This window comes from Lineus longissimus, chromosome 19, assembly GCF_910592395.1.
Source record: "Lineus longissimus chromosome 19, tnLinLong1.2, whole genome shotgun sequence".
NCBI classification, from domain to species: domain Eukaryota; kingdom Metazoa; phylum Nemertea; class Pilidiophora; order Heteronemertea; family Lineidae; genus Lineus; species Lineus longissimus.
Genome location: NC_088326.1, coordinates 7,640,050 through 7,652,433, shown reverse-complemented (window position 1 = coordinate 7,652,433; position 12,384 = coordinate 7,640,050). Strand labels below are relative to the sequence as shown.

The window sequence follows — 12,384 nt, the reverse complement described above, 5'->3', positions numbered from 1 at the left end:
CCTGCAGTAACCCTACTAAGTCGCATACATTATACACTTCACTTTTCTAATTGCAGCTAATCAATCAAGATTTGTATTACATCTGCGGACTCACCATTGCATTGGCAATGTGTCATTTTTCTCGAGGCTCGCATTTCTTTTCTAACACATTGTACGAAATGATAACAAAAGGTTGTAATAGCATCCAGCCATCTTTACACGATGTCTATCCAATGGAAATCAGGCAAATGTTGCAAAAGGTGAAGCTTTCCATATTTATTCTCACTATATGTTTCTGAATATACATGAAGGCTTATGTCTGTAGTTAGTAATTTCTCGTATCAATAATATCATGAATATGGCCTCATGTTGGCATGAGATGTAGTATAATTGAATATGATATTATACTTTTAGTTTCAACATTTAATTACCAACCGATGACTGCATTGAACTGTTATAAATGAACACTGAAGATCAATACTATATACATGTACCCGGTATCCCTTTTTTATTTTCATAGATCAAAGATGCAATGAATATGGAAGACCTTAATAAGGCAATGGATGAGGCATCGACCTTTTTAGACATTTCCGGTTGCTACATCCCAGTTCGAAGTCTGAATGACAAAGACAGAGTGGTAGATGCGGCAGTAAAGTTCCAAGTTGTTGTAAGAACAAGGATGTTCATAGAGAGGTACGATATATAAAAACATTGAGTGGTACCAGTGTCATTTTATGTTAGAGTAAAAACGTGTACATCGTAAACCTTGTGGCTGGGTTGTTCAAAGCCCCGCTAACTCTTAGCGACTAACTTTAGCGAGTCGCTAATTGGGTTGTTCAAATTTTTTTTTTGCTTAGCGGGTCATTATCTCCCTGCTAAATCTGGTCATATTTAGCGGGCCCAGGGGGCACCGATATCTCCTTGCTAAGCCACCGCTAGCATTTGTCGTGTGCTCTATTATCCAAGATGGCTGCGCACAGGATGCTGCTCCTGGACTTTCCAGCCCAAAATCGCAGATTTCAGCGTAATTTCCGCCACAGACCATTGCCGTTGGAGGAATTTAGTGAGATAAAATTGCAGAAAAAGTACAGATTCAATTCTGAAGGCATACATTTCATCTGTGACTTGGTGAGGGATGATTTGATGAGGGACACGGACAGAAATCACAGCCTGAATGTGGAAACACAGGTGTTGGTCGCCCTCAAATTCTTTGCATCCGGATCTTTTCTGGACGATGTTGGTGACATTTTTGGCATAGATAAGGGGACTGTATCGAGAATCATCCATACTTTGGCTGCATCCCTGGTGGAACAAAAAGACAGGTTCATCAGGTGGCCTGATGCAGGGGAGCGAAGACACATCAGGCAAACATTTATGGAGAAACACAGATTTCCAAACGTCATTGGATGTGTGGATGGGACCCACATCAAAATCCAAGCCCCCTATCCACCAAGAGAAGTTGCTGAGGCCATGGCTCACCCAATGCTGTATGAGGCTGCCTTTTTCTGCAGGAAGCATTTCTACTCAATAAATGTACAGGGCATTTGCAATCATGAAGGTGAGTAGCATCCTATAGCTACCCCCCCCCCCCCTCGAGAGAGAGAGAGAGGGAGAGAGAAAAGAGTTTTCTAAGCCACTGTCTTTAGACTGGCCTGTTGTAGTGCTATATTATCATGGATTATCATCATATATGCTGTCGGCAGTGTTTGTTTCTCTGTAGTATGTGTAGGCCAGCACACAGTACACTGTGTAGTGTACTGATCAACTGCGTGGCTGATCAGTGACTGACTGAGTAAATCTTCAGCCAAAAACACAACACTCACTGATTTCAAATTAATGACAGGTCAGGTCTGGGTTTAGTATGTAACCTACCTCTCACCAAACTCAATAGGGGTGTACCTAATGAATAAACTGATGAATTTCAACTGTAAAAGTGGTACTTCAAAAAAGTTCATAAAGGTGTTTACAGTACAAAATGATGACATCATCAATTCTGCCAGCATGACCTATATTTCATATGGGGTGCCTTTATTGAAATAATTTCAAATATGATATACAGAGTGTCACATAGTAACTATGGCACGCCAAAGCGGAATTATTTCAACCCTGAAAAAATATTAGCAACTAAAAATTTCTTGGCAACAGAGAAGAAATACTATTTAAATTTTCAAAAATATACCCGACAATCTTTTAAAAAAGATAAAAATTTTTAGACTCATGTCAACATTTTGAAAAAACAAGCCAACAATTTTTTTTCCTGCTACTTCGAAAAATTCGTTTACATTTTTTTCTTCTCTTAAAAATATTTTCCACGCAATTTAAAAAAAAGAATCTTGACAAAATTTTACTGCAACATTTATTTTCGTTCAAGATTTTTTCTTGGCAACATTTTTTTCGTTCAACATTTTTTCCGTTCAACAACGAGCGCCACCTATGAACTGCTAATAGAACTCGCGCGCAGGGACGAGGTCTCTCACTTCGGTGTGGAAGATCTCCGCAGTTCTCTCAGCAAATCTTCGAAATCGCTAGCATTCGCTAGCATATTTAAATTGTTTGTCATGATTGTAGGTGTTTAACTTATGTAATTTAATGACGGTAAAAATCTGACACTGACACATTCATGACGAGTGACAACCACGTGCGTAAGATATTCGTGTAAAGAAACATGCCAGAAGTACCCCGTAGCTAAACCTCGTCTCGAGGGGATATAGTTCAATTAGTTGTTCACAGGTGGCGCTCGTTGTTGGACGAAAAAATTGTTAACGAAAAAAAATGTTGCAAGAAAAAAATCTTGAACGAAAAATAAATGTTGCCGTAAAATTTTGTCAACATTTAAAAAAAAAATGTTGCGGGAAAATATTTTCAAGAGAAGAAAAAAAAAATAAATATTTTTTTCACGAAATACTGAAATTTTAAAGTTTTTTTATGAAGAAAAAAAGTTTAACCCCAAAATATTTCTAAATGTCAAAAAAAATGTTGGCTTGTTTTCTCAAAATGTTGGATCTTTTTTAAAATAATGCTTATATTTTGTACAGGGTTGAAATAATTCCGCTAATGTTGGCTTGTTTTCTGAAAATGTTGGATCGTTTTTAAAATATTGCTAATATTTTGTACAGGGTTGAAATAATTCCGCGTTGGCGTGCCATAAGTAACATGCACCCTGTGGCCTTTTTTCAATTAATGTTAATTGTGCTGGATAAATAACATAATTGAAACTTTTTGCTGCTAATCTGACAATATGTTTTCAATCTATCTTTTCAGAAAAGCTCACCAACATAGTAGCGCGCTGGCCAGGGGCAACCCATGACAGCCATATCTTCAGAGAGAGTGAGATTGCCCAGCACCTAGAGAGGAATCCACGTGAAGGCTATCTGCTGGGGGACAGTGGGTACCTATGTAAACCATATTTGCTGACACCATATCTCAACCCAGGGACCCTCTGCCCTCAATGTACGCTGCCATATCCCTTGCTGACATTTCCCCGGCATCATCTTCAAGATCTTTCAGCTCAGATTGCTGGAAGTCGACATGAAACTTGTCAGTTGTCACAGGGGAGAATTGGGCATTTAATTCGGCGCACTTCCTCTCCAGCTCATCTAATTTGTCGCCTACTTCCCACACGGGAACATAATCTGAAAATAAAAAATAAAGAATTGTGTGAATTTTAAAGCTGATTCATGCATGGTAATTAAGAGGCCACTCATTTGACCCCCCCCCCCCCTCCCAGGACATGCCACCGCCAATAACTGAATGTTATCAGGTCCCCTCCCATGATCCGGAGGGGACCTGATACCATTCATTTGCGATTTCTTTTTTTAAAGATTTCTGATACTTGTTTTTTATAAGTAGGCATATTCTGAAAAAATGGTGAGATCTTCTTTTATCATTTTTTTTACTTTGAAGGCATCCCATATGCATGTGGACTTGGACGAGGTGCTGGTAGGGCTGTTGCTGATGATGATGATGTGGGGCCAGTCTCACTCCCTCCTCGAATGCCATACCAAGATGGATTGCCTTTGTGGAGGGCACCCACCTTCTCCAAAAGAGAGTCCTCGGTGTCCTCTTCCATAGCTGGGCCACCCCCAGTCTTACTGGCCGCTCTCTTCCTCTTCGATACATACTCTTTCCCACTCGTACACATCTTGTGCCACTTGTCCCTGCACTGGTCCCAGGTCCTGGTGCTAGTCCCAAGTGCAGTGACAGCAAGGGCAATGCCCTCCCACACCTTCTGCTTTTTCGCATTGGTTTCCACATTTGTCTTTTTGTTAAGGAGGATACCGAAATTCTCCTCAACCATCTCCGCAAGCATAGCTTTTTCATCAGGGCTCCAATTCTCGGATCGGGCCCTTTTTTGTTTTGTTGAGCAGAGCTCAGGGGGTTTGATTTGTTTAAATCGGCCATGTTTGCTTTCATGGGAAGTGAGATTTTGGGGAATTATGGGAGATAGCAACGGTTCAGCCACTGGATAGTTAGCGAGGGGATGAAAAGCATTTTGAACAACTCAAAGTTAGCAACCGGATAACTAGCGGCCGGATAGCATTTTTAGCGACCGGCTAGTGCTAGCGACCGGCTAACTTAGCGGGGGCTTTGAACAACCGGGCCAATATCATTAGTTGCTCTCTAACAACATATCTTACATTTTATAAACAGCATTCAAAGTAAAGTTTACAGTATTTGACTCCTACACACTACTAAGTATCACATTGCAGAATCCATAATTCGAACTGTGAACGTGATGAAGTGATTGTATTCTAATCCAAATTTATGTTGATAAAGTCAATGAGCTAAAATAAGACTTTTTTTCTTCAGATTCCTGGAAGGATTGTCTGCCCTTGGGGTTCTCGATCAATTGAGGAAATACCCTGAAGTATTCCGACCTATTTTCTGCTTCAGACCAGCACCACTAACTGCAGAACTTATACCAGCGTTATTCAAGCCTGTCTTACCTGTGAAGGGACACCATAAGAGAGACGATGCATCAGTTGTCCTTGGCTTGTGGTATGATTACGTTGGTGAAGTGGAAGGTGGGTTTGTAGTGTCAATTATGCGGTCTGCTTTTACTGGGTACTCCCCAATCTGGGACTAAAAGACGAGTGTATCAGTAGTAAAATAGCTCATTGTCCGCTATACCCCATGACCAAGCCATTAGAACTAACAGATTATTTTATAACACATTTCTGACACTTGGATATTGCCATAAACTGGGACCTACAATACAGACTTTCTTAAACACTTGATTGTTTCCTGCTTGTTTTCAGAAGGAGGGCGTCAGACTACTCTGAAGGACATCTTGTTCTTCATAACAGGCTGTGTGTACGTGCCACCGCTCGGATTCCAACCAGAGCCATCGGTAGGATTCCATTAAGAGGGAAAATACCCACTTGTTAGTGTATGCGACAACAGAATCAACCTGCCGCTGTTCGAAATCGCAGATTATGACATATTCAAGTGCAATATGGATGAAGGGGTATTGAATGCGATGGGCTTTGGCGGTCGGTGCCACTATGCACCCCTATTCGAAAGATGTCATTGACAACTTGTCTTATTACATTTTTAAAGTGAATTTGTGCATAAAATACACAAATTATCCGGAAATGTTTTCATCATTAATTATATACATTGTATTTGTATGCAAAATCATTACCCTTTAAACGTTACACTTAAAAAGCATCTGGAGTTTTCCGGCCTTCTTGTACTCAAGGCTTGTTGTTCTACCCTTTTTCTTGGGATTTTCAGTCGGCAGATCGCTCTCAAGACTTTATAATTATCTCATCAAGACAGTTCTATATTCATTTGCATTTATTTGAGTGTGTTGTATTGTACCCTCAATTGTTCACCTGACTTTGTAGTTGTATCGTTTTTATCAATTTGCAATTCCGTGTATCTGAGTTTGTTCTGCCTTAGTTGTTCGCATCATTTTAAGTGGCATTTATGTTAGCATTTTATTGTCAGTTTAGTAATTCATCATTTTGTCAGTTCAAAAAGAGACGTTTCATCACTGGCCGATGGCACAGATTTTATCGGAACAAGAAATGTGCTCTGAAATATAAATCTCACTGATAGAAAGGTTCTCTAAAATCCTTATTTTGTACAATTTTTCTTTTTCTGTTACTTCATTGCACAAGTGCACCATTTTCGTTTGTGTTCATGAATAATTACCTATGATGTACGAAATGAACATTATGATCATGTAAATTTGTATAAGAATAGACATTTATTCAACAAAAGTAGTATTATGTTGATGAATGAAAGTAAGACAGTACAATGTAGTCGAGAGGGTACATCATCGACCGACAATGAATTTAGACAACAACAATATCAACGGATAAACGCCTATAAATATTCCAGCTAGTATGTAGGAAGTTATAAGTTTCCGTGCTTAGATAAGAAACATGAACACCGAGCTATTAACCGTGATAAAGTATGTTTACAGCTGGGCAAGATAGTCCTCAGTTGTATCAAGCATAGTGACTAATAGTTCATCGGCTTCCTCTATTGTCGAAGGATAAGCAAGGGTTTTCTCCATCATTAGCAACTCAAACAGTTCTGAATACTCGTTCTGACACATCGGTGGTGCAACAGTTAATAAATCAGAAATTGCAACTAATTCAGTATCATCCACCCCAAGTAGATAGTCTCTGCCACCGAACATCTCCGGAATGAAGTAAATGACGTCGGGTCTGCCATGCGGGACATGCTCGTTCCGAGATTTGCGTATATAATGTGTATTCCACAGTTTCATGATATCGTGTAATTCCGCACTGAGAAGTGGCATATAGCAGAATCTACAACATTCAATGTGCAGTTCATTTGTAATGTCAGTGATACCAATTTCATTCAATTCTTTGAAATGTGATGTCCAGAAATACATCCCCTGTTGACCAAATTTGCTCCACCAGCTCTCAATACGCTGATTAGCAGTCAACCTTCCGTACATGAATGTACTGTTATGTAACGCACGATCATCATCATGTGCACTGCGTAGAAAGGTTTGCATTGTTTCAATGTGAACGTTTTCGGTGCCACGGTCTGCTCTCACTACTCTTGGACCGCCTTTCATTTTTCCTGCTATGTCTGCAAAGTATCTACGGGTCGTTATTTGTCGAAGCTACCTGCAGCCAGATGATTCGTCTCGAGTAGCCGTCAATGCAGCCATGGACCGGGAACCCGTACGGCTTTAACTTGTCCCATCCGTCGAGGTGCCATATGTAATTCGGCCCTGGTACTTGATATAGTCGTCTGCGCAACCTGCGTCGTCGACGCATTTCAACTCCATCTGCGTCGAGATGAAGAAGTGTCAAACGGACAGTCTCCCTATCAGTAACTACATCATGAATCTTACGTAATCTCTCGTGCATTGACCTGTATCCTAAGTCACGACCAGAACCAGATAACTCTTGTTCCACTAACTGAACAACATTGTTAAAATCGGTATTGATATTACGCCGTCGAAGACCAAGCCTCCTCAAAATCCGGCTGAGCTGACGTAAACTTAAGCTCACGTTATGGCAAGCCGTTTGCTTCAAAAAGTCGAAATGATTTATTTTCTAGTCGAAATGATTTTTTTCTAGTCAAGATATTTTTTTTCAAGTCAAGAAAAAAAATTTGAAATTAAATTTTTTTTTCAAGTCGAGATATTTATTTTTCTTCTCATTTAAAAGTTGAATCAATTAATAAAAATTTCACTGCGAGAAAAAAATGATTATAAAAATAAAAATAGTGTTTGTAAAATATAATAATGATACATAATAAATACCGAAATAGTGTCGAAAGTAAAAATTTCATACTCGAGTAAAAATTTCATACTCGAGAAAATAATCAGTCGAGCGCTACAAAAATAAAGTCGAACATTATGACGTCATCAGTTTTTGTGTACATTGCGCGCGCCGTTCCAATTCAACACCTGGCCAGCCGCGATCAGGCCCGTGTGTCGTGTTATTCTGCAAACCCTCTATCGCGTGCAATACCTGATCGTTAGTGCCTTGCGTTAGTGCTGTGCATATGCACCAAGACCTCCGCAAAATCTTCTGCCAAAACGGAACCGGCACCGAAGTGATCGCATGCACGTATATACAGCGCACTCAGAATTCCTAGAATGTCATCTAGTAGCCTGGAACAGTTCTCTAGTTTGTTTTGATCTAATGATTGTCTGGCCCTTTCAGATCGCCGGACCATAGCGGGACACTGACGCAGACACTAGGCAATGTCAACAACATCGCCTCCCGCCATCTTGCATACTGTATAGGCTGGTCCCCTGCTATGTATATATGTGGGCATTAGAATGCGAAGTCAGCAAGAGAACGGCTGGGGACGAGTCTACATACTGTACACGAAAAGTGATGACATCATAATGTTCGACTTATTTTTTCTGTCTCGAATGTGTTTTTTTTGTTGAATAGGAAATTTGTCATTTACAATAAATTTTTATCGACTTGAAATTTTTTTTTTAAGAATTAGAAAAATAATCAACTGATAAGTTGTATATAAAAAAATTAATGAAATTTTTTTTTTTTACTTAAAAAAAAATATGTATATATATTTAAAAAGTCGACTTAAAAAAACTTGTAGAATTGAAAAAAAAATGTGTAAACTTGAAAATACTAATCTCAACTTTTTGAAGAAATTCCTTGACTTGAAATATTTTTTCTTGACTTGAAAAAAAAAATCTCGACTTGAAAAAAATCATCTCGACTTTTTGAAGCAAACGGCTTGCCATATCACGTCATGGTACAAAGCCAAAAATCGAATAATATCTGCATAACTGAAGCAGAAATTGAAGTAGATCTTAATAACAACATCCCTGTCGACTGTTGTGGCAGCATTGGAATAGCGGAAGATATTCAACAGAGGCCATTTCACGAGATGTCTTGAAACGGTAGCCATTCGAAATATCCGTGTGTCTGACCTTAACCTTAAAAACACATGTTGCTTTCATGACGTCATATAGCGCGTCCAATCATCTTCTTGGTTGCTATTAATTACCACCGCGGTGGTAATTATTGTCACCGCGGTGGTAATCATTGTCACCGCGGTGGTAATTATTGTCACCGCGGTGGTAATTAAATTATTTAAAAAAACATATGGCATATACGGGCCACCGTAGAAAACCCCAGCGGCGTTGAAATCCATCCATTATCCTCTCAGTATCCTCAGGTGTTGGGAGGCGTATGAGCCTGGGAGTAAGAATTTCGATTATTGCTCGACACATCTCCTTGATGAACAGGCATATTGAAGATATCGAAATGCCAAAAAGATGCGAAACCGTCCTGAATTCACATTGTGTTGCCAATGTCCAAAGAACAGCCCCAACCTTTAGATCAACTGGCACACATCTTCTCATGTTGGTGTCTCTCTTCTCCAGGTATGGTGCGAGAGTTCTTGCAGAGGAACTGAAAAGTTTCACGCCGCATTCTGAAAACAAGGCAATAGTAGTAATTAATATCAATCTAATATTCTGCTGCACTCATGTGGCATGTTTTTTTGTAACAAAATTCGACTTTTACTAAATTCTTTTGATTTTTCAAAAAATTAAATTCATTGTCATTTTATTTCATGGATGAGCAGAAGAAAAAATATTTTATACACTTTAAATAATCATTTGATGTTTTTTCAAATATATATAAAATCAAATCTTGCTTCAAAAGCAAGCTATACACCTAGTCAAAGTATGTTTTGTGTCTAGTCACAACCCTGTTGCCTGTGCTCAATTACTAAAATGAATTCTTGTATGTATAGCATTGCATGCTTGAGCGTCACTGCTATACAATCCATAATCTCATCATATTTTATTTTTATTTTCATTTTTATGTTGTCGAAGTTGTAACTTACCTGAAATTTTCTAGCCATTGACTTTGAGTGAATGTCTGAAGCACTATATGTGACCACCAGTGGCGGCTTCTTGGGTATGTCCAAATGGTATCCAGTGAAAACGTCCCCATGCCAAAACGTCCTCGCTTTCAAGGTACCAAAACGTCCTCGTGTCAAAAACGTCCTCGCTTTCAATTGAAGGTGGCTTGGTATTGGGGGCTTGGGCTTGGGCTTTGCCTGGGGTAATCGCCATAAGCTCCAAATCTAGATGGGCGGGCAGGTATATGAAACAAAAGCCCGAATAGAGATTTATGTTTATGTTTGCTCTGTGGAAGTGATGTAGAAAATGAAATCCATTTCTGTATGCAATGTACAAAATATGCAAGAACTCGCACGGATTACCTAAAATCCATTGATACATAGATTTACAGGGATTGTCAGATTTAGAAAAACTTTGTATGTGGGGATACCACATACACCACTGCACACTCAATATGATATGGATCATTGGCATATCTAGTCGAAATCACCTATAACACTACTTCTCATTTGGGGCCGCTCATTTTCACAATACTAGTATTTGACCCTAGCTTTACTACTTTACTATCAATGTGACTGAAACGGACAAATATCAATACTGTGTTCGCAATATAATTGTACACATTAATGGGGCCGCATTATTATGCTGAATTTATTGTTCTCCTAAGGAGGTTTCTTTAAATGACAATAATGATCATAGTAATAGGTATTGGAGCAGAATATTACATGCAGGGTGAAAGAACCAATTTAGTTCCGTTATCATATATACATGTATAGGTGGATAAAGTTAGAAAATGAAATAGTGCAGATCAGATAATATTGATGATAATAACGATAATATAAAATATATCAAGTCAAAATACCAGTCTGTCAGTAGTGTGAATTGACGATATCTAGTCAGGCTTTCATCTTGACACCCTTAATTACGCAATAAGAGATGTCACAGTCTGCCAGTAGTGTGAATTGACGATATCTAGTCAGGCCTTCATCTTGTCACCCTTAATTACGCAATAAGAGATGTCACAGTCTGTCAGTAGTGTGAATTGGTGATATCTAGTCTCTAACCCTCATCCGTTCACATGGCACAGGACCCGGACACTTTTTCCAGGGGGACATTTTCTACTTCTACACCCCCGGCAGCGAAAAATTCTTCTGCAGGATACTTCTGCCATAGTGTACATCTGACAGCCAATCAGAATTCAAGGAAAGCACGTGTCTTTGTTGACATCATCTTTCCACATGGCGCAATAATGTCAACAATGCCACGTGTTCTGATAATCTTGGAAAGAACAAGTTAGCAAATGGTTAGAGGAGTATATTAGCTAAAATATATTTATTTGCAGTATCTTAACATGTATTTTCATTGTCGAGTGGACTGTATTTATTGGACTTGTCTGTTAAAGGCGCACTGTGCTCGGCAAAATAGCCGAGGTTGAATGTTTATAGGTCAACCGTGTAACTAGTTCTGCTGTATATGCATAGGTGGCGCCACCATTCAATTTTATTTTGTTTGCTGTAACGCAACGTGTCGAGGAAGTCGTCCTCGATTTCGAGAAGGCAGCGTTGAACGCCATTCGGGCCGTCTTCGGAAACGTCAAGATACGGGGATGCGCGTTCCATTGGGCCCAGTGCATCTGGCGAAAGATACAGGACATTGGTTTGGCACCAGCCTACAAGAACGACAATGCGACGCACAAGATCTGCCGCCAGCTTCTCGCTCTGCCGTATCTGCCATCCGAGTTCATCCCGCAAATCTTCGCCCGCCTGGAACAGAAAGCAACGACCGACTCATTGCAACGCCTTACCACGTACATTCGCCGCCAGTGGATCGATTGCCACCTACTGAAGCCAGCTACCTGGAGCGTCTTCATGCAGCCCGTCAGGACCAACAACGACGTTGAGGGGTGGCATGGAGCCCTCAATCGCCACGCCAGTCGGGAAACCTGTCCTTCTACCTGATGGTGCGACTTCTGGTGGAACAGGCCAATCTCGTGAACAAACAGGTGCGACTCGTGTCCGATAAGAAGTTCAAACGGAGGCAACGAAAGCAGTATCGAAGCAACCAAGCAAAGATCGCCGCCGCATGGAACGATTTCAACAACGGGGACCAAGTCGGCACTCGCTCTCCTGCGCACGTGTTCGCACCTTATTGCGCCAAACATCGAATAGACATTCGTGAATATTGCATGTATTTTTACATGATTTTAAAAACTTGTAAATACACGTTTATTCGTAATTCATTTTAAATTCATTTTAAATACTTGTAAATACTTGTAAATACTAATTGTACATCTTGTAAATAGTCATAGGCATACCTATGTTTGTTGCTTAATAATAAAGAGACATCAAAGTAGGTTATTTCTTGAGTTGTTCGCTTTTAAGTTGCGCCCATCCTATGGATTATTCCACAAGTGTCGCGGACAGCCTGCATTGATTATAGTAACTTTAGTCACGTATAGCCACGCCTACTTCCTAGTACTAGTATCACGTTGTCTGGGACCGCCCATCTTGATACTTCGTTCTGATTAGCTTAGATCCTTCCCGCCATCTCATTATTAT

At 39.8% G+C, this 12,384-nt stretch overlaps 1 protein-coding gene across 1 annotated transcript; it reads left to right on the top strand.

Annotated features, from left to right (window-relative positions):
* Positions 1-945: 945 nt before the first annotated feature.
* Positions 946-1,545, top strand: LOC135503455 (putative nuclease HARBI1). Its single transcript, XM_064797029.1, has one exon. It carries the CDS (start codon positions 946-948, stop codon positions 1,543-1,545), a length of 600 nt encoding a protein of 199 aa, XP_064653099.1.
* The last annotated feature ends 10,839 nt before the right edge of the window (positions 1,546-12,384 follow it).

Excerpts from the sequence above, each read along its gene's own strand:
- LOC135503455 (XM_064797029.1), top strand. The coding sequence starts at position 946 with ATGGCTGCGCACAGGATGCTGCTCCTGGACTTTCCAGCCCAAAATCGC.